This window comes from Anoplopoma fimbria, chromosome 20 (genome assembly GCF_027596085.1).
Source record: "Anoplopoma fimbria isolate UVic2021 breed Golden Eagle Sablefish chromosome 20, Afim_UVic_2022, whole genome shotgun sequence".
Lineage (NCBI taxonomy): Eukaryota > Metazoa > Chordata > Actinopteri > Perciformes > Anoplopomatidae > Anoplopoma > Anoplopoma fimbria.
Genome location: NC_072468.1, coordinates 12,973,247 through 12,996,682, shown reverse-complemented (window position 1 = coordinate 12,996,682; position 23,436 = coordinate 12,973,247). Strand labels below are relative to the sequence as shown.

The following is a 23,436-nucleotide window of genomic DNA, read 5'->3' as shown; positions in this document are numbered from 1 at the left end:
TCTAAAACTATAAGTAATCATGAACAACTCATTCCCAAATCCAAAAAACAGAGTGCTAAAATTTGCTGAAGTTTGTGATGTCACAAAAGTCCATGTTACCATCAGGCTGTGCAATATTATCAGAATGATGCGTGACAGAGGACCGATGCTAATCTTTTAGCATACACTATGTTTAATACAAGTATTAGCCCATGTTGAGTAATGAATGACTCTCTGACAAACCACATCATGCAGAATTATACATAGAGATAGTGGAAGCCATTCTAACGGTTTAGCATAAACAAATAATAATCAAACAGAAATGTGTAACACGTGCTAACTATTCAGCATATTCAATGTTCATTAAAAAAGGGCCTTTATGCTAACCCTTGGGCCAACACTATGTTCTGTATTTTAGAGTTGAGTGTAGGGTTGAGTAAGATTCAGTTTCGTGAGGGTAAAAGAAGTTAGTGAGGGTTTACAGCACACACGTAGTCACTGTTTGTAGCGCTGGAGCTACTTTATGACATGTAAGGCCTCACCTGGTTTGAAGTGAGGCAAAGAGTTAACGCCCGGCCAGGTGTCCTCTGACGGGGTGCCGAGGACCTGAAACACACAGAGGATAGAGATGACAACAAATGAATACTCTTTTAGAGTAACTCCAGCACTTTTCAAATTAATTAAAGCCCCGTTTACCATCTTCTTAGTTAACATCTGGTTGATATTTAATAGGGCAGTTAGCATGAGAAGCTAACACCTTAGACAGATCAAACAGAAAGGACAGTGACGATGTCAGAAGGAACTATCATTTTATAAATGATTAACCCTTATAACAGTGTTCTTGTGAGTGGTTGATGTCTATCAGAGGTTGGCAGACAAGAATAAGGTAATACGTGTAAATTATATATTATGGATTATAGATATTTTTTCTTTGACTGTATTGGTACATGCATGAGACATAGAGACACTCGTTTGATAAATTCAATTCCCATTGCCTGTGCAATAGTCATGATTAGTGCAGCGTTTATGGAGAGGCAGGCTGGAGTTCTCACGCACACAGCCTGGGGTTTATGATGACAGAACCCAGAGCAGCGGACATGCCTTCCACATGATCCATCGCAGCTAAGCAGCATAATGGTTTCCAGATTGCCCGCTTGTCTCTGATCTGCAGCACACTCCTACAACAGAGTGGCTGCTCTGGGATCTGCTGTTGGAATACACTGCATACAATGGAGGTGTGCTGTAGGATCATAGGGATGACTCTATTTCTGATGGCTCTCTCAGAACACAGGAGAGGAAAAAGGCTGAGGGATTTAGAAGATATATGTTTCCATACACAGATAAATCCCAGGTCAGAAAATGATGTGCTTAAAGTGGCGTAACTAAAATGAAATTGAATGAAAATCAGAAAGATTTACAAAAAGGTCAGAGGCTAGCTTGCCTTATACTGGCCCGTTATGGGAGTCATAGTTGGTGTAATAACAAAAAAACCACTAGAGGGCAGTAAAGCACTGCGAGGCTGACCTGAATGAGCCTTCAATAAGAGCAGTCAGGACAAAGAGAGTTCAGTTTGCAAGCTCAGCTACTGAACTTCATTTAAAAAAGTCCCATTGTTATAAGTGTAATTTGTCTTTAGGGGCAATATAGCAGTTAAGGTACCATATCATGGATTATATGAACATATGACAAAACATAAAGCAAACCGCTCAAATCATTCTTTAGTAAGTTATTACCACTGGTCTCAAAGCTTTTGTCTTATATTAACTTTTTGGGTACAACACTATGCCAGTCATGGCAACATATACGATTGAGATTGTATGGGAGTCAATGCAATTCTTTCTTTAATTGGTTTAGAACTTGAGGTTGTGGAGAGACGATCCGAATACAGCATGTTTCTTTGTGGTCACTTTGTATTCGCTTAAAATTACATAAATAATTACAAACCAGCATGAAGCTATGACACATGTTCTCCATATGTAGGAGGGAAGACATAATGTGAAATATTTCTGACCAGGTGAAGACTTTTAGGAAAATGTTTTTGTAGACAGAGTTTAGCGTGTATCCCTTTTAATGAACATCATTATGACATCTTTTTTTGCCATCTGTTTTATTTTTTTCCTAAATGCAATGTATACAGAGGTGATGGTTTTTACTTTAATTTGCTGGGTTTTTTTGTATCTATATGCATGTGTCTTCTGAATCACAACAGAGTTACACAGTTTGACCTGCATATTATGCTGTAGTTTAAAAAATTGGAGGGATCAGTCTGCAATGGACTGATCTTGAAAAACAAAACAAAAAAGAAAACATGTTTAGCTGACTAAATTACAAAAAAAGTTGATCTCTGAACCCCTGAAATACTAACAAGCATGTTCTGTGATGCTTACTCTATAGTAGACATATCTTGCTCATTTTCAGGTTCTTGCCTACTTGCTTTAATATTTCTCACACTATTCGTCTATATTCTCCCTCTGTCTAATGCCATCCATTTAGCGCCTGTCCAATAAACCCCCTCCCCCAAAAAGCCCAGACTGATTGGCTGGTCAGAAAAAACAATGGTGCACTATTGCAAAGGTAGTGTGCGTTACTATACCCACATCACACTATTAAGTATGCCAGAGACAGATTTAGTATGGCCTGATACATAGTGTGTCAAATGCAGAATGCCAAAAGTACCAGGATGTCCTGCCCTCACATCACTATGCAGAATGAAAGCCAGCGGGCTTTTCTGGCTATCCTGACCCACGATCCTGTGCAGCAAATATATGAGCAAGAAGGTCAAAGCTCAAGGTGCAATGAATGCACTGCAATTGAATGCATACTACATGCAACAGTAGGTACTTTATAAGGGCAGCTGCAGTATATACTAAAAGTAAAAAGAGGGTGAGAACTAAGAACGCAGTCGTAATTCTCAAGCAGTTGGTGGAGATTCTCAGATGTTCTAATGAGCCTGCATGTGACACAGGAAGAGAAACAAATGTAAATGGTTTGTCACCCAGTCATTTCTTTAAATTACATTTCCTGATTTAAAGAACTGTCTTATTGTGGGTTGGTAAACACTACAGACACCCAAATGAATGTGCAGAAGAACTAAAAATAGAGATGTGTCCCCTTTAACTTGAATATGCAAAACTCAAAACAGGACAATCAGAAAAAACAGAGGGGAACTAAGGGAGGGGAGACTTCCACAACTCAGATCACTTGAGAGCAGGCCCACTGTCCAGGGCTCCGTCACCTCAGTGTGACCTTCCAGCTTGGATGAGCAGGACCATGACAGACAGGAGGCTGAGTGTTCTGCACACAGCGGTGAGTTGTAAAGAGGGAGTGAAGGTTGTTGGAGGGTTACAGAGCTGCAACATCACTTCACATCCCGACAGCAGAGGAAACTGAACATAACGGCAAATTATACAAATCCTCAAGGTTTTTGCCCCCATGTCAGTAGTTAGTTATTATGTCACAGCTGTTCATATAAGACTAAGCAGCTGTATGACTGTTTTGGAGAATTTAATGAAGTATGATCACACATCAGAGCCTAATGGCTAACATAATCTCTAATGGGGTTGGATTGAACCATCGTTGTCAGTTCTTACACTGACTGCCTTGTCTGAAGATGCAGAGGACGATCCTCCTAAATGGAGCCTCCTCAATATTTATTTTTTTTACAATAAATTGTACTGAAAGGTAACTATAATGCCAGGGTGAGAAGGCTAAAGAAAAACATTTGTGAAGCTTAATGGTATTTTATCTTTCAACAGCTTTTTGGTAGGTACCGGTAAATGACCTACAGTGTAGATGAAATCTATTGTCTGACATCAGCTCAAAAGAGTCTGGCTTCTTGCTTTTCATATTTCATTTTATGGAAATAAAATGGGATTAGCTGAGAGGAGAGTTCCTTTCATTTTTACTGAATCCAACAATAAATACTTCTAAATGTAAGTAATGGTGGGTAAATACTGTATGATCATCAATCAATCAATCACTCCACAGCTGTTCTGTAATCTTAATGTAGATTGAATTACTCTCTGTCTGTTAAGAGGAGACACTGTATTCCTTCAACAGCAGCCCTTCAAATTAAATGACAAATACAGCATTTATCATAATTTGTCATTTTCCTGACCTACCACCTCTACAGCTAAGGTTCAGGAACTACTTGTTGGATTGTGGTTTGGATTATTAAGAATAACATGGTTAATACATTGGCTATTTAAATTCTGTTTTAAATTAAGTTCTGTGAAGTTTCCTCAAGTTATGTCACATGACGCTCTACGATCACATGTCAGTTTCCTCTCTAATCTCATGCAAATTCCAAAATTTAGTTTACACAGCAAAACCATTTGCTTAGGTTTAGGAAACAATAGGGGGTAGGGTTAGGGGGCAGACTTTCTCTCTGAAACTCGCTCACACAGCTGCTCAAATGTAAAGATAGACAATGTTTGACTTCTGAACACATGATGCTGATGCTGTTGTTTCTCTCTTCATATCCTACATGGAAAAGCCCCTTTGCTGGGACAGTAAATTCCAAACCCGGCACGGATGGGGTATTGGATATGAGACAGCATGTTCACATGGAGGGCATGTCAACCCATCAGGGAGGACAGGGCCAACTCATAGCGTGTGTGTTGAGAGAACGACGGATCAGAGGGAGAAAGTTCTGCCTCAGAGGAATTCCTGTGAGGTCAAAGGTCGCAAGCCTGAGCTCTGCATGCACATTCTGCCAGACATACATACTCTGACACCACCCAAACTATGTCACAGACCACCCGGCCAGCCAGACACAAACAAACAGAATGTCTGACCTTCAAATGGGAACCCCCAATTATATTTATGTTGCCGGAGAGAGAATGAAGAGATTAGAAAGGTCTGTACTGTCGATGTCCTGAAAGCAGCTCAGACAGACTCATCACGGTGAACCAGGCAGCTGACATGAAGAGCTTCAGAACTATGTGATGCAGATCATCTCCCGGGGTGGGGGGGTGTATGAGGTACTTCTCCATGGTCAGTGTATGTAGAAGTAGAAGACAGTCGGTTTGCCTCCAGTTTGGAAGGATAGACAGGAGTACGGGATGGGAGCAAAGCAATGTACTGCTAAGAGGGGAGCAGCAAACCCTGTCTCCTTCCATGCAACTACACTGCATTCTCAATTACGTTAAAGGGAAATGTATTTTCTGCTGAATTATAGCTGCTGTTTTAAACAATTTGAAACATGTGGTTAATGTTGTACATTGACACAAAGCAAAATTACCACAAAACTTTCTTGGGAAGTTTGGCAAAGTCATGGTATGGCTTAGAATAATTACAAAATTAAATCATATGAATCTGGAGTCACTAGTAGAGGTAAAAAAAATTGTTGTATCACGCATTTCCCATAATGCAACTTGAAAGCATTTTTGTCAGAGACCCCCTCCCAACTAACTGCCTGAATCTTTCCAACCTCACTCCCCCAGTAAGCCATGCAGACTTTCTGTTGGAAAAATGTTGGTCGTCAGTCCTGAGTTGGGATGACCCAAATTAAACTAGAATTTGAAGCAAAAAGAAGGGTAGTAGCTATTTCCCCTGTCACAGGAAAAGCATTGGTGGAATTGAAAACAATTATGATAGCTCTGTTTAGTGCCCAATAAGTCATGACAGTAAACCAGAATCCACAGAGCTACTGTAGGACGCTGGAACAATCATTATTCTCCTTTATGTTTACTCCTGTGTTTCTCCTGCTATTACATTTATCCTGGTAATTAGTGTAGGTGGCTGCACACATTTCTATAATATGACAAATGTTCCTATAAAAAAAAGAACTAAGGTAATAACTGCCTGGTGAGACACCCCAGGCCAAAACATCGTTTTTCATGCACTGGTCAAGTTTGAAATAATCCACCTCTTTAAGACTGGTGGAAGGGAAACATCCAAACTATCTTAAATTTGTATCTTCCATTTGATGCCTCAGAGATCAGTCTCTTAGTCCAAACCTAAACACCAGTACTGAGCCCTGCCTCATCCACATTCCCACCTCTACTCTCTGTCTTTGTCCCAATGCTGACCTTCGTCTCCTTCTCTGCTCTGACAATCCCCATCCCACCCCTAGCTGCTCTCCAACAGCAATCAGATTGGGGTCACCTCCAGGCAGGGGTCAAACGGATCAGAACCAAAGCCAAGTGGATCAGCTGTCTCCCACTGCGCCGGGCTGGAATGTGTTCAGTAAGCTCTGACTATCCTGTCTGGGTTCAGCAGATGGACGCTCATGTCACTGACACAGCGGCTGTTGGTGAAATGGTATTATTTATCTCCTGAGGGAAGATCAGCTAGCATGTGCACTGGCTTAGTTTTCATAGCAGGAAGACACTCTAAATAAACAGGATCCTATAGAGAGAGGTGAGTATTTGCATCATGCCGGACCCTTCTGCTGCTCTAAAGAACCCTTTGAGGGTGTTCTGTAGCACCATGTTCTCATTGTTCTACTGTAAGGAGGAATCATATTCTTCTTTTTAGCAGCATATGCATTAATACATGTTGTTTGTAAAGGACCATTTAAAGAATGGGTCTGGTGAAAGTCTATATTTTTCCTCTTGTCAACAAATTCCATGTTCACATTCAACAGTTAATGAATACTAACAAGTAATGTGTATCAAAGCCTGGTATATCTTTTCCCTCTGTGTTCCATAAAACACATCAATGAGCCTAACTGTTGGACTGGCTGACATGCTCCTTCATTAGCATGAACAAACACACTCACACACTTATTGTTGTTATTAATTTAGAATAACAGGATCCTATTGACCAGGAGCAGCATCTTACAGTCTGTCTAAGGTAAATTGATGTGTAGTCTAAGGTATTGTAAAATAATTTATTGGGTTTACTTTAAACAGGCCCTATTATGCTATTTTCCAGGTGCATATTTTTATCTCAAGTTACAGGTACAGCATGTTTATATGCGTTAATGCTCATAATCCGCCTTGTTTTTCTCATCCTGGCTGTCCAGCAGCACCTCTTCTCACCCTCTCTCTGAAATGCTCCGTTGTAGCGCTTGCTCTTCCCTCCAGAAAGCAAAGTCTGCCCTGATTGGTCAGCTAGCCCGCTCTGTTGTAATTGGTCAACGTCTCACATTTCAAAAAACTCTTCCTCCGGAGCTTCAGCTTCGTCTCTCTCTTTTGTTGTTTGAGGGCCAAACTAGCCTGATAGTTTTACGTGACTTCCGTTACATTGTGACCTCATAAAGTTATGGAAGTGAAGGAGAGAATTCAATGGAGTCGTTTCAGGCAGCTCAGGAGCAGTGTTTCTGAGGGGGAAGGTAACTCCTTTTAGGCGTGGACTTCAGGTTTTACACTCTACGGACCTTTTACATTTACAAAAATATATATAACACACTAAAGAAGGGGGAAAAAGTGGAAAAGCATAATAGGGCCACTTTAAGCGGAATGCTCTAAACGAATTTCAGTTCCCTCTGATAAAAAGTTACACATTGTTTATGTTCAGAGCGGAGGGAGTGGATCTGGTCTCCGCTGCTTTTTGTCAAGGTTGAAACGAGTAAAAAAGTTTGCCGTCTTAGTTCAGACTACGGAGTCGTTGCTTTTAGACGCAATTATATTGACATTCTGTGTGAGTGTACTCATGACAAAAACTTCAGATAAATATACATATATTTGTAACGGTTTTTATGTGACAAATAACTCAAAGTCTTGGTAAAAATAACTACTGAAGTGGCATTACTTAAGTACAGAAGTAACGTGACAATTAAATCAACACTGACTTCTGGTTTAACACGGAACAGGAACGGTGGTCTCCACCTGGTGTTTTTGGACCCACCCATCCACCCTAACCATCTTTCGTGGAATTTGTCGCTCTAAATATTACGTCACCGGTCCTGGTTCATTATTAGCATTACATGCATATTTTGGGATATACAAAATACAATGCATTACTATTCATGAGTATAGCTATGAACAGTGTATGAGAACAGGGAGACATGATCTACAGCCATTGATCACCCTCTACAGCGAAGCATGGCAACGAGAATAATCATGAGACCAACATGTAAGAAACATGTCAAAATCTTAATTGCTGTAATGCCCTGAACTGATTAATGAAAATAATCAGATTATTATGGTTATGTGAGCTCTCCAATGTGTTGGTGTAAATATTGTCTTTTGTCCAGAAACATAAGCTATCATATTATCCATGACTGTAAAATTGTCAATGCTCATATTTCACCACAAACCACTATTTCAGTCACGCTAATATGAGGGGACAGCTTGTTGTCTTTTAAAACACAAACACACACACACACACACACACACACACACACACACACACACACACACACACACACACACACACACACACACACACACACACACACACACACACACACACACACACACACACACACACACACACACACACACACACACCTCTGCCTAACAGGCTATTTCCGGCAGATAGACCTGTCCATATTCATATAGTCCTTCCAGTGGAGGTAATCTGTGTGGTGACAGCTAGTTAACCAGCTCGCCTGAGCCTGGCCTCATCCACCACAGCTTTAATTCACTCAGACATTCTCAGAGAGTGTGAGAGAGAGGTATAGAGACACAAAGCCGTGTTAAAGATTATCTAAAGAAAAACACAGGCCTGTGTTATTACTGCGACACCTGCATGCAGCTGAAACAGACACCCTGAATAAATAAAGGCAGGTATTAACACCTCGCTCACCCAGGCGTGCACATGCAGAGGTGTGATATCGGATATATTTAACGATATATGTATGTAAAGATTTATTTCTGCTGCATTTCTGTCTAAATGGGTTTTATCTAGCAGCATACAAATTACAACAAATCCTTCCTGTACGCCCAACACAACTTAAACGAGCAGTGTGAGGCATTAAGGGTGAGCTATGGTAGAAATGAGTTCCTTTTTGATTTTGTGTATAATCAACCAGCAATTAGAATCTTTTTGTTTTGTTGCCTTCAAATTAGTTGTTTATATATCTTCACCGAGTCGGCCATGTTGCACCGCCATGTTACTACAGTAGCCTAGAAAGGACAAACCTAACACTGGTGTTTGGGGCCATTCCTGTTTTTGTGTCAGCCACTGCACGGAAGAAGTTTCAGTTGGTTGAAATCTGCAACTCTAATTTGACCAGATTAACTAGTATTTTATATGGAGATATATATGAAAGGGAATGCCTCTGTAATGTTCGTAAAAGTCGCTCATTGCACACGCAAAAGACGTGTATTTTACCGTTTCAGTTTCTCTTTCAAATAAGTCAGATTTTTGTTTGTTTTGTTTGTTTACAACCTGTTTAATAGTCTGACTGCTCATGTTTCTTCTTTTAGGCATTGCCACCACAGACAGAGATCTCAGTTTGCTTACTCAGAAGTTAGATGTATGTATGATGATAAGTTACGGAAAAGAAAAAAAAGCTAGTTGCCGTTTGCAATGTCTGCACATGTATATGCAGTGGCTGGTTTTAATTTGATGTATTTTCATCTCTACTGCTAGAGCATGTATGGTATCCACAGATACACTCGTCAACATCCTAAAAGCAACCATGGGGACTTGATTAAGTGCAGCTAGAGAAGATCAGCGCCCACGGCATCTTCTGACCACCCCAACCACACCTGCCGGACCAAACGCCACAGAAAGCGAGTCACTGCCCTAAGTGAGAGGGCGTTCAAGTTTCTTGAGGTCTTGCTCACGAGGGGAGTGTAAAAATGGAGCCTTTAATTGGCAGGCAGTTCGGTGCAGCGTCACCAGTGTAGAAGGAGCTGAGCCCGAAGTCAAAGCTCTAGATTTCCTTTCAGTCCATCCACGTTCCGACCCTCACCTCTGGTAATGAGCTCTGGGTAGTGACCGAAAGAACAAGATTACGGACACAAGCAGTCAAAATGAGCTTCCCTCGTAGAATGGCCTTAGCAATACGGTGAGGAGATCAGAACTCAGAGTAGAGCCCCTGCTTCTGCATGTTCAAAGAGGCCAGGTGAGGTGGTTTGGGCATCTGATCAGGAGAACTGGATGCCTCCTTTGGAATACCCTGCTCAGCCTGCTGCCCCTGTTATCCAGCCTCGGATAGGCAGAAGATAATGGATGGACGGATGGAACCCTGTGATGCAGAATGACCATAAATTATCCTTGAATACTCCCTGACTCACCCTAAGAACCCTGCAATGAGCAGCAGCACATTTCACGAGCCCTTGTTTCTCACTAGAATGCAAAGGGTCCATTCTGCTGAAGGTTCGGCTGACATGAGAAAAACCCCAGGCCACCGTGTGACATTCAAGCTCTGAGGACGTTGTGTTCGATGTGCCGACTCATCTCCTGGCAGGGTGCCTCTCTAACGTTGATGGAGGCTGACCTTTCCTGTTCCTCTCTTCAAACAACATGGCCTTTAAGATGCTTCTGACTCCGCATAATTCATCGATGGTGCCCTTCACACGGGTCTCTGAGTCTGTGCATCCAAATTCTGACCCATTCTGACAGCCCGGCAGCAGACACACAGGGCTGCAGAGCAGGCAGGACAGATGGAAATGTCAACATCAGGCTGGCTCTGACAGGTAGGCTGGTACTGTGATCACACTTTGCCTCGCCAAGCAGCACACCTCTGCATTACCATATTCATCCATCTCTTCTACTTCTAGCTGACAGCTGAATACAAACAAACTGAAACACAGAATGTGATTTGTATGAGCAATAGCAAAGGCTCAATTTGGCCATTCGGTATTTTCTAGGTGATGGAATATAGTTATAGAGTTATGTTGTAAACAAGGGTATTTAGAAATAGCTGGAATACAAAGGAAAGTTCCATTTATTTTGTGTTTATGGAATTTAGGTTCTGAAAAACTTATATATATCTCACCACTTATTTAGAGGTAAAGATGACATTAACAGCATCTGCAATTGTGGCATTTGTTCCTCATAGCACAGAAAACCACAATCTCAGTATTTACTGATTAAGTAAAATATGAAAAAGTAAATTAATACTTAAAGCTGCTACGAGGAACTTTCATTTTGTGTTGATTTATGCGATCACTGTGGACAAAAGTGGTATTGTTTCCTAGCACCAGACCCTTCTGGTTCTCCCATGACTCCCTTTCTTCCAGTGAGGCCAAACAATACGGCCTGGGTCTCCATCAGAGAGGTGTCTTTGTTGGCTCTCCCAGCGGGGACCGGCAGAGCAGCGAAGCAAAGCTCTGCTCCTGGAGGAGAAGGACCGGGCTCGGAGCTCTCCTCCTCTAGCCTGAGTTCTGAGTGCAGGTCGGGGTGTCACTGCTGGAGGCCCCGCTGGATTCTGAGCTAAAAGAGGCATTTATTCCTCATAACACAGAAAAGACAGATCTCAGCAATAACGGATGTCAATGGATGTATGGAAGGATCTACCAATGTACAACCGGAAAATACAATGCGTCCGGCCAAAGCGGAGGTATAAATATGAATGTGGTTAAGCAGATTTAACCACATTTAATTTGTAATTCAGAATTCTGTACTTAAATTGACATGATTCATGTGAACATGATTGTACTTACGTTACAGGTTTGTAATGAGTGTGTGTGTATGTAAATGTGTGTGCTGGATCACATGACATCATATCACATTTCTTTTAGCAATCAACACTTGAACTGATGAAGCAGTTGGCACGATCTACAAATGAATTACAGAATAACTTGTTTTGCAAAAGTGACATGTCACGTAGCCGTTGTACCTGGGTTATTAAAATAGGGCCCTAAATGTCACATGGCACTGTTCTGGAAAGAGATGCGGGAAGAACACAAGACTGTTTGCTGTGTATCTCCTTCTTTAAAGTATCTTTGTGTGGAATCAATTAAATGAGGTATTTAGAACTTTTTTATTGAAACGGTACAGTCTTTGTGTTTCTGAATGGATCCACAGTGCAGATCCACCAAATCACTTTTTATCCGGTGTTCTCTTCACCGTTTTCAGGCTCTTCGTTTAACCTGACTGTTACGTGTGTACAATAGACATTATCTGCGTACATTCAGCTTCCAGTGGACCTCCATGATGGAGCCAGAAGGTTACAAATTAAAAGATTTCTGACCAAACTGAAAAGCCTCTGTAGGGAAGCAGTGTGCAGCTGAGCCCATCATCAGTGTGGCCAGCGGCTATCCCACTGTCGGACCTCTCCCGTCCAATCATGGAGTGTCTCTGTGTCTGAGAGGGCTTCAGCCTCTCACAGATGTGTGCAGGAAGCCCCGCCTTTCCCCTCTGGCACCAAACACAATCGATAAGAGGCATTTTTCTTCCTCTCTTCCTGCCCGGTTTCCGTGCTCTGTGAGAGAGCTGCTGCCTGCGGGGCTTCCTCCACCTCAGCTCATCCCTTCATCCAAAAATCCATCCCATCTCTCAGATGCTTATCTTTAGCCTTCAGCCCAGAGGCCAAACAGCAGTGAACATCCTTTGTCTCCATACTTGACTTCAGACCCTTTCATACTCTCATCTCTGTAATTTTCTGCATTAATTATTCAGGGCCTTCCAGACCTATGAATATAAATCCATTATGTCTGCCCTGCTACACTCTGCTTCAATTAAGAGATTGGGGATGAAATGATATGGGGGGATGGCAGATCAGGCGATTCAAGGACTCCTGAGACCTCACTTCACTTTAAAATATAGAAACGCCATCCTACAATTCAATGCAGAGATACATACGGTATGTATACAGTATGTAAATACTTAATGGCTACTGTACTATTGTTCAACTGTCTAGAACCCAAGCAATGTTCCTGTGTCACTTTGGTCCATCAAAAAACATCATGGAGTTCACACAAATTTTTCTGCATGCATTTACGCTGCAAATCCTGACCCTCACCTCATTAAAGGTGATACACTACATCCCCCCAAAAAATCATAATAATGCTGCTTTTGGTCTATTTTGCCACCACAGACTAGTGGAAAGAAAACACCCCAAAAACACATTTAGGTGTTTATTTTACTCCTCAGTCTATTTGTGTCTGTAGATGTATCCTAAATAACCAACATTTACCATTAGATAAGTAAAGTGTTTAGAATAAGAAGTTTCATGTTTCTACACGTCATGCTGGTCCAGGCCATATTTGTCCATTTCACAGAAAGATGTTTCATTTCATACCTATTACACAGAAATAAATGAGCTTGTTTGACCTTGAAATTTCTTTTCATTTAGCACTTCACGATAATAGTAAGTAGCTGATTTTGTTCTTTGCTGCTTTGTCATTTGTACACAGAGCAACACGAGATAAGAACATGGCAGACCACAATGTTTTACAAAGCGAGTCTTGTCTCACATGACTGCAAAGCTAACAGTGAGAAGGGTGATGGAGAAGGCAGGAGGACGCCCACCCTGTTCCTCCATCTTTGTTTCTGCTTCCCCCCTCCAACACTCTCAGCCCTGCTGATGGATGCTGGACTACCTCTGAACCAGATCATGAGCCTGCTCCTCTTCCTCCACTGATGTCCACTGTGATCAGCTGACAGCGCTGTCAGCAGACGACACGCTCTGTGATTATTAGGGGACACGCTTTTTATGTCTTTGACTGTCTGGAAATTCCATGTTTTCACATCAAAGACAGTTAAATGACAGTCAAGGCACTAAAGTGTCTTACAGGTAAAAAAAACGGGACTTCACATGTCAGCTAATGTAGGAATCAAAGAGTTGCTGTTGTGTTTAAAAAGGTTCTTCCAGAAGGGCTGAACCACTTGCTTCTTAAGATAAATAACAAAAAAAAAGCTCTTCCCATTTTGAGCAAATGTTCAAAACACCCAAAGCATTGGCCCAAAGAGGCAAAGCAGAGTCAACATGGAAAACTCTCCATTCGGATACAGCTTTGATATCAGCATTATTTAAGACAGTTTGGCCAGGGAAACAGTGAAATAAATGATATACAAACACAAAACCTTCCTCTTACCTAAGAGAATACATTTTACTAGCAACAATATATTTAAAAGATCAATTATGATATTTATATTTATTTAAGTATTTTTAAGTGAACACTTTATTTGACCCCCTACATTCCAAGCTCTGGGTAAAGATGTGAGCGATATGGCAGAAATATCATATCAGGATTTTTTTCAGGCAGGATCACAGACCACCATCCTATCAGGATTCTCTTTCATGCTGGTTTTTAAATGATTTTGCAAGTTATTTCCCCAATAAAAAAAAAAATGATAGCCCTTCAAGGTATGAAAACACCAGGAGCAAATGTGAGTTTTCATTCAAACTAAAATATGACTGGTGTGTTAATGCTCTTATTACACAGCACACATTTTACATGTCTTTATGGCAAAGTTCAAGTATGTGTTGGTGGATATTTTGTAAAATGAACAAAAAATATTATTTCTCAAAGTAAGGTTTCAGCACTGAACCTCAGGTATTATATTTACATCCGCATCAAAACTCATAATCCTGCTGTTGTAGGACTGAAGGGAAGTAGAGCCAGCAGCACGGCTGAATAGGCTGCAGGGCAGGAACACATTGTGTACTCATACACATACAGTGCATACACATCAAACACTGCAGCATCACTGACTCACCAGGAATATCCTCTCCAGCTGGTCCTGGATGTCCTTCATCCCTGGAAAGGCAGCCACTCCTTGGATCATCTCAATGAAAATGCAGCCCACTCCCCTTAAAGAGAGAGAAACACATGATAAATAATCATTACAATTTGGGGAAAACACTGTGTGTGTGTGTGTGTGTGTGTGTGTGTGTGTGTGTGTGTGTGTGTGTGTGTGTGTGTGTGTGTGTGTGTGTGTGTGTGTGTGTGTGTGTGTGTGTACACGCCACTCATTTGCTCATCATAGGTTTTACAAATATACAGGTGTTTATATCTACAGATATCAGATATGAAATAGGAGAGGTGGATCACCATAATCTAATGCCATATCATATAATGTGAGAGGATCTATTTGTATGTATGTTGTGCATATGTACATATATTCACATACAGCACCGGACAGCAAAGGCTTTATCTTGTAAAGAGGGATTATAGTGGGATCTTAACTTCTGTCTCTGTTTTGTTGCTATATTGAATTAAAGACATGTACAGTACCAGTCAAAAGTGTGGACACACCTTCTCATTCAACTACTTTGAAGAATCTAAAATATAAAACATATTCTGGTTTGTTGAGCATTTGTTTGTTTGCCACATAATTCCATATGTGTTCCTTCATTGTTTGGATGTCTTCAATATTAATCTACAATGTAGAAAAAAGTAAAAATAAAAATAAAGAAAAACCATTGAATGAGAAGGTGTGTCCAAACTTTTGACTGGCGTGTAAATAAAATGTTGTCAGAACTCCCTACAAATCTGTAACACACAAAATCATAACGTCATCAATATTTTGTTGCTAGAAATAAAATATCCACTAAGTGTGTTACTTATTAGGAATAATGTTATTTACTAGTTACAAAATGCATATTACAAATGTAATTTTCCTTTTTGTAATTCTATTCCTATTGTTTAAGGCATTGCTAGCTCACGCCACATAGTATGTGTAAACAGCATTGTGTTTTAACACTGCTGTTATTGTAATTAGATAGTGGTTCAACTCCAGCCAGCTCCTAACATTCATTCAGTTTCCTGCTCTGTTTCCTCTGCAGCATGAACAACTAAACCACAGAACAGGTTGTCTGTAGTGAATCCCAAAACAACAATTTGATCATTTTATTCATTGTTTGGATGAAAATTACTTGGTTATGTTTGAGCGACAAAACTTCTTCAAAAAGTCTTCCTCAATACAGCATGATGTTCATTTAGTAAATGATGGTCCATTTAGAGTCAAATAGACCATAAAGCAGGCTATGCTTTAGGGCGGGGCTACACAGTGATTGACAGGTTTCTACCAGAGACGTGTACGGCGTCTCTACGTCAATCCCCACATTCCAAATATTGTCATTTCCGTTCACTAGTTGCGTAAAAAACAACACGGCGACGGCTTTAATCTGCAATGGTGACGCCCAAATCGCCAAACTCAAGGCTTCATAATGGCGGCCCACGAACCAATGTTACCTTACCTTTTTTGGACCTCAGTAAACCAGAACTTATATGTTACTCAGACATGCTTTGTGTCATGCTTTTGATTTCCAGTTTGTGTGAGCGCTTTGCTCCTTAAGTTTTAGCACATAGTAAAATAGCCTCAGTAAACACAGGCTTGTTTGCTCAGACAGTTAATGAACCCTCCTGACACCAAAACCAACCACCTCTACACAACAAATACACTATTGGGATTCACACTGCAAAAAAATAAAGATCTGTCTACAGGTGATTCTGTCTCAGTCAATCTTCAACTCTGTTGTTTAACCCTTTGAACTCTGGGATAGAAATGGTTCCACAGTGCCTAGATTGGTATTTCTGCTTATTGTGATGTCATTTCTTGAAGTAGTCTCAAATGCTTCTTATCCTTAAAATATGTTTAACCTGAGCTTAAAGTAAATAAATCATAAAAATGTATTCAAGTATTGAAAATTATGTTCATAAATTCCGGCAGCGATCCCACCACAGCATAAACGATAAACTCTTCTATGTGAATCTATGTTTTCTCTCTTGTATTGTCAAAAAAGACATGTAAGTGTAGTGACATGACACAACTGTCACTGCAGCCATAAATAAATGAGTTGAGTGGAAACTCCTAATAAATGTGCCTCAGTTTCTACCAACTCTCTGAAGACGCTAATATTTTTTGTGTATCCAATTGAGCCTATTAGCAATGCTCTTTAGGAAATGGATTGTTTTTGCAATGAGGCAATTTCTTTGTAGCAATAGCAAAGGAGCACTGAGACGCTAGGGTTTTGAGAATTTCCTACGTCTTATTTAAATATAAGAGAGTAAGGGATAAGAGACGATTAACACACTGCTGGTTTTGGTCTCATCATGGATTTGTTGACAACAACAAAGAAATAGAATAACACCAGCCTTCACCATGCAAGTTGAAGATGGTGTTCAATAACAACTAAACCTGGGCATTAATCTGTGCATGATCACACTTGAGTGATCTCAGCAATGACTCTGATTGACGGACGTGTGGGAGAGCTGCAGGAGGGTAAAAATAGAGCGGTCTTCCATCACGTCCCACTCCTCATGGATGGCAGCCTCTAACCTGTAGGCTGCTGTGATGGATGCTTCTCATGGCAGGAAGACAGATCTGCACAACCTTTTGGTCCTGCAAGAGAAGCTTCTTCATGGAAGACTGCTTCCTAAGTGACCAGGGGTGAGTGTGTGTGTGTGTGTGTGTGTGTGTGTGTGTGTGTGTGTGTGTGTGTGTGTGTGTGTGTGTGTGTGTGTGTGTGTGTGTGTGTGTGTGTGTGTGTGTGTGTGTGTGTGTGTGTGTGTGTGTGAGCGTGGCAGGGTGACTCTCACTGGGATTGAACACCACCCTGTAGATTGCCCACCTGCAGATACCCTTGAAGCAGACACACTGTCCCTCCTCCTCCTAGAACCCCAAAGCCCCCGGCTGTTTAGTAATTGGATGTTGGAGAATGCAGCTGGGGTTCATAGGACGTCCCTGCGGACCGTCCAGACAGAGGGGGTCACCAAGGCTCAACTTAGAGTCCAACAGCAGTATTGTTGGAGGGAAGCCTCCGAGGAAAGGACACTAGGTGGAGAATGGAGGAACAGATACCTCCACCTCTGGGGCATTTTCATTTCACATTTCCTGTTCAAGCATTTTGCGGCAGTTCTGCTCGACTCAATTTGAGATCTTATAGTTTTAAGCGAAGAAAAGACCAGATAATGAATCACACTTTATATATTTCAGCATCTCTGCATCAGAGTCAGATATTAAGTCAAAAGTCAAAATGAAATTTTAGGCAGAACATTATATCAGATGAAATCATTTTTTATGAAAAAGCCTAATATGTGTCTTCTGTTTGTCTTGTTTAGAATAGTCATTGTGTTGTTTTCCTGTATTTTTGTATCTGTGCTAAAATAAGCCAATTTTGAATATTATCAACAATGCAATAATCTTAAAAGTATTTCAAACTTGTCTCAAAGCTATGCTTTCAGATGCAGCATCTCTTAACTGAAGAGCTGTCCACTTCTACAATTTTTAATCAAAAAGGTTTGATTGAAAAATAAATTAAAAAAATGTCAAAAAAACACTTTCCATTAAAATCAATTTATATATGTGCTATTTAAATTACACAATCAAGATATTTATATTTGGTACTAGCTGGATGTTTTAATTGGCTGATTTGTCAGCTGTCAGCAGAAAATGTTCCCAGATGAGTTGGCCAAAAAAGGAATTATTTTCTGTTGTCCAGTATAAAAGCTCTTTATGCTTTTTACGCTCAGGCAAATATGGTTTCTCTAAAAAAAAAGACGCAGAAAGAAGACACTATCTATCCATTCATCCATGATATTGATGGAGAGACACATTTCTATCCATCCATCTATAATGAAAGGAAAGAGATGGATAGATAGATAATATCCACACATGCTATCTATCCATCTATGAATTGATCTTTCCAGCCATGATAGATGGCTGTTAGATGAGCGACGGATAGATGGATATATGTTTGGATATTTGTCTTCCATAGATAGATCCACAAACAGTATCCACCTGTAGTATATAGATATAATTGTATTAAATTAATTGCATTCAAACTGACTTTCCTAGCAGGTGTTACTACTAACCCTCAGTCTATTACAGTTGACCCCACCCATGGTGTAAGTTTTGACATTTCACTTCCATCCCTTGCAATTGTACAAGTAAATAATACAAATTCAAGTGTTCATTTGTAGCACAGATGTGTGTGTCGTTTGTGTAAAAACATGATTAATCTAACTCAAATCTTGTAATATTTAAGCCAAAACTCTAATGTTGTAACTCTAATGTTTGCCCCCCTCCACCCCTTTACTGTATGTACAATGCAAAATTTCTGTTTCTGTCATTATCTGACCAGCAGTGCTGGATACCAGCTAGCTTGGTAGCTTCTAAGTCAATGAGCTGTTTTATGACAGTTTTATATTCATCACCTAAAAACCTCGGTACCACGAGGTTTTTAGGTGATGTACCACGACCTTCAGGATTTGGTGCTGTGCAGCAGCTCGTCCTGTCAGATTAGACTGACATTAGCTAAAGCAGCTGCTGTGCAGAGCATTAGGATGATGGAGATGGCTAATAATGCATATTGAGAATCATGTAATATTTTAATTTATGACTGCTACATTTTTTTTTTTCTCAACAGAAGTCTAGCTAAGGTTAATCGGATGCCTTTGGAAAACAAATATTTTAAATGCAAATTGCAACATTGATCAGCAAAAATGCAATTCATTTTTTTCCCCAATCACTCAAACCTACTTAGATTGGTTTCGCGCAACTTGGCTAGAGGAAAAGATGTCAGCTACTATTGTCTATTTCTGCTCTATTAAAAGGCTGCTAGGAATCCAATCAAATGTTTACCAAATTGTTTTTAATCAATTTCATCCACAACAAACCCATTCTGACCCCCAATGCATCAAATACAGCCACTGGGTCAGGGCCCGTCAGCGTCTGATAATGACGCATGCAGGCAGCCTTTAGCGTTTGTATGAGACCGACCTGGTGATCAACTAACTCCGATGTCATTATCAGACGCTCAGAGCAAATTATGCAGTAGAGAGAGCTAGAAAGTCAATCAGGAGACCAAAGTTTGTGTTCCGTGTGTAAAAATTCAACTGTATGCAAATACAGCAGAGACACTACGCATGTAACAAGAAGAAAGTGACACCCCATCCCTGGGTCCCAGATAGACGTTAAGGTGGTCAGCAGAGTGTGGTGGTTTGAAGCATAGGGCCACTGACCGAGCGGAAGTATTTGACAACTTGGGAGTAAAAATGTGTTGCCATATCTGTAGTAGCTCCATCTGTGAGTGTGCTGAATCTGTGCGATTCTGCCTGTCCAGATAGTGGGATGAGGGATAAAGGAGGTGAAGGGTAACCAAGGAGACAAAATAAATATGATGAAGAAAATGAGATACACATTGAATCTACAGTATACTACTGGGAACACACCCTCAGGTTAGGAAGAGCTACATATAAGTGGATTTTAAATGGGTTTTGTGTTAAAAACCTGGATCTAGATCTCAACGGAACTACCTGAATAAATTATCTCAGGGTCAGGTGTCAGGAGTGCTCACCACATGTCCAGGCAGGTGGAGTAGTCCGTGGATCCCAGCAGGACATCTGGAGGCCGGTACCAGAGGGTCACCACCTCGTTGGAGTAGGTGTGGCTGGGGACCGACTTGGCTCTGGCCAGGCCTGAGGGGAGCAACACAACAACACGGTCTCAGAAATCATTATCATTGTACCGACCTTCACCAGGCTCCTGAAAACAAAGCACAGCACTGGAGAGTGGCAGTGCTCACTGTACCAGGCTGCTAGAAGGAATGCCCTGCACGGGGAAATTGAGTTAGTGTTGCATACTTTACAAATTACTATAAGGAAAGGAAATGCAAGTTGAGGCAGAAAGAAAACCAGCTCAGATTTCACTGTAAATAGAAAATATGAAAAGGCAGATAATAATATGTTTTTTGCAACAATACAGAGAGCTTAAGAAAAAAAAAAGGTCTTGAGAGGCTACTATGTTCACAAAACCCTGTATAGAATGTTGGATAGAATACATTAAATAGTATCATTTTTGTTGTTTTGTAAACGGGTTTAACAATGGGAGAAAAAAGATCTCAAAATCTATATTGTCACCATTAAAAGTATGCCAAATTAGCTATTACCGGTTCCTGTTGTACTGAACCCATGGATGTTCAGTCACCTATCACTGGAGAACTTGTGAAGATTCTCAGGCCCAGAGGAACAATGATATGTAAGCCACACTTTGTCAGGTCTGTGTGTTCACATTTAGGTTTATGACTAGGAGTGTGATGTCCCATGTGCTAAATGTTTTAAATCATAAGTTGGGTGTCACATATTGGCATGGTACCTCTCAAACCACGATTACTTTGAATGTGGAAGTTTCTGGGTTGGAGCAGAGCAAGAGACACAGTATAACGAGCAACCATGGTTGCGAGTTATGTGCCAAAATAACGAATACAACAAGCATCCTCTTAGTCCTGTAAGGGTGGGTGTGAGGGGAAGTGGGATGGGACAAAACAAACACAGGACTTTCAATCAGGAGACATTGTTTGTGTCCTGTCTGAAAACAAAAGAAAACGCTGACTTTACGCTTATTATGTGACATTGTTAAACTTGGTAAGTGACATTGTTACTTTACTTAATGAACGTCCGCTGTAAGAAAGAGCTGTTGTCATGTGTTATGTTGTTAAAATGTTACTGTTGATGCATTATGCTATTAATCAAACACATGCCATAATGTTTTTGCAACCTTAACCAAGTAGTTTTGTTGCCATAATCCAACAAATCGATTCACAACATGAACCACGTGACATTGTGCGTTTCTGAAAGCGTAGTACAAGGCTGATATGAAAAGTATTCATGAAACGTATTTTGGGTTCAGTAACGTCAACATCCAACGTATCCTGTGGTTTGTAGAAACACACAATGCCAACATTTGTTTCACTATGTACTCACTAGTCACTTTTACCATACACAGTATCTTTGCTTCAAGTCTCCCTCCTGCACCCTCTCCTTCAACTCTACTGAGCTTGCATGCACCTCACACATAAAAAAAAAGAAGAAAACTGCACTAGAGTCATCTAAGTTAATTTTAAAAGCAATGATTTGGGTAAGATCTAGATTTAATTGCTCAGTTACTAAAAGAGCTCAGAATTAAAGTCAGCCAAGTGGAGCATTGTATTCCTGCATTAGCGAAGATGCCGGTCAACCATCTCACAAAACTCTGATTGATTGAAGAAAATAACTACCCACAGTCTGTTTCATTTCAGCACTGTGGAAACACTGGTGTCCTTCATACTCATCTAATATCCATGGAGAGGTTGGCGCTGCTCTACCGGTTAGGAAATTACAATTACTATTATTTACATTCTGATGCAGTCTGTCGTCTTAAACTTAAACTTATCACTATTTAGTGTGATGTCACACAATAGTACATTTTCAGCTACTGACATTCATATTTTTTTCTCATTATGGGAAGGAGTAATACCCAAGCTCTTCTTAGGAACGCAGACAAATGGAACTGTCAGACTTTCCAAATCATTGATGTTTGCCTGACAAAGCTCTTGATAGTTGACTCATCATGTCATTCAGTTCTTGAGAGCTTTCAATATTCAGTGTGCAGCCTGCCTCTCGGTTTCCATGTTAAGTCATTGGAGCAATCAAACTCCACTTGGCAGACCTGACTTCTGTACATTCGACCGCAAGAAGCCCAAGATTGCCTTTTCAAATGGAAATGATGATGGAAGACCTCTGAGGCTTCAGTGAGAAACAGTGACGCCCTGAATATCAGTTAGATGAATCCAAAGGACCAAAACTGAATCCAAAGGACCAAAACTGTTTCCATCCAGTGAATCGGACATCATACCTACCTTTATACCTGTTATTTCAAATCATCATGAGGCTTCACGAGAATCAAAAAAAGGGATTCTCCAAGACTTTGTGCAAAATTCATGCACGTCAAGTTATTCTTACCGGGCATTTATCCAGCATTTATCTAGGCCCTGACACAACCCCAGTTGGTAAGATAAGTATCTGGTGACAGTGCTCCCATGGCAGCTAATGGTAGAGCAGAGTGCAGATGCAGCGTGCTTTAATGAGGCTGATGGCATTACCTCTTTGTCTCTTCCCAAGTGGTCGGAAGGCTTAATTAAAGCATTTAGCTTGGTAAAAAAAAGGACTTCCTGCCCTGCTGCCAGTCCCCTGAGTGTGGGAGGAAGAGAAGCAGAGGGGAGAATAAATGAGAGGGAGGGAGTAGTTAACATTTGCTCGTGTTGGAACGGGAGAAAGGAGTTTCATCACAGCCGAGCTCTGTAATGTCCACACACTGATCTAATGCAGAATAGACGCCATCTGCCTGCTCGCACTCAGAGGCTATTATTTCCTCTACAGGAGTGTGTGTGTGTGTGTGTGTGTGTGTGTGTGTGTGTGTGTGTGTGTGTGTGTGTGTGTGTGTGTGTGTGTGTGTGTGTGTGTGTGTGTGTGTGAGCCACCTATTACTGCAGTCATCATAGAAGAAGGTGTAGTAATAGGAGGCTGGCCTGTTTGTTACACAGAGAGGTGTAGAGGTGTTTTACAGAGTCAAATCAACTAGCATATTGGCCTCGTATCCAGGATTTGTTCTTATTCCGTCCACGCCCACTGATTTCTGGGAATCACCAATGTTTTCTTACCATTGTTCTTCTCTTATGTAGGAGAAAACTTAACAAGTGGCAAGAGCACTATAATAAAAAAAAACACATCTTTTTTTCACAGTCCTTTGTTATGGATCTCTCCATGTGAAATTGTCAAAAACAAAAAGTCAATACAAAAGGGGGTCACTCAAAGGCAAAAGTGTACTCATTCCCTCCTGCCATTGGATGCATGGAGCTGAAAAGAAATCTAGATTTCTTTTTTTTTTTCATTTCCACTGTGAACA

General features: G+C 40.7%; 1 protein-coding gene across 2 annotated transcripts in view; it reads right to left on the bottom strand.

Moving 5' to 3' along the window:
* Positions 1-23,436, bottom strand: part of cdk14 (cyclin-dependent kinase 14) — a 173,608-nt gene that overhangs the window by 59,267 nt on the left and 90,905 nt on the right. For both annotated transcript variants that reach the window (XM_054622406.1, XM_054622407.1), the window contains 3 exons: positions 20,072-20,192; positions 14,488-14,581; positions 522-585 (listed from right to left, as the gene is read on the bottom strand). In XM_054622406.1, the coding sequence (XP_054478381.1) occupies positions 522-585; positions 14,488-14,581; positions 20,072-20,192 (279 nt within the window). The remainder of the gene's footprint in view (positions 1-521; positions 586-14,487; positions 14,582-20,071; positions 20,193-23,436) is intronic.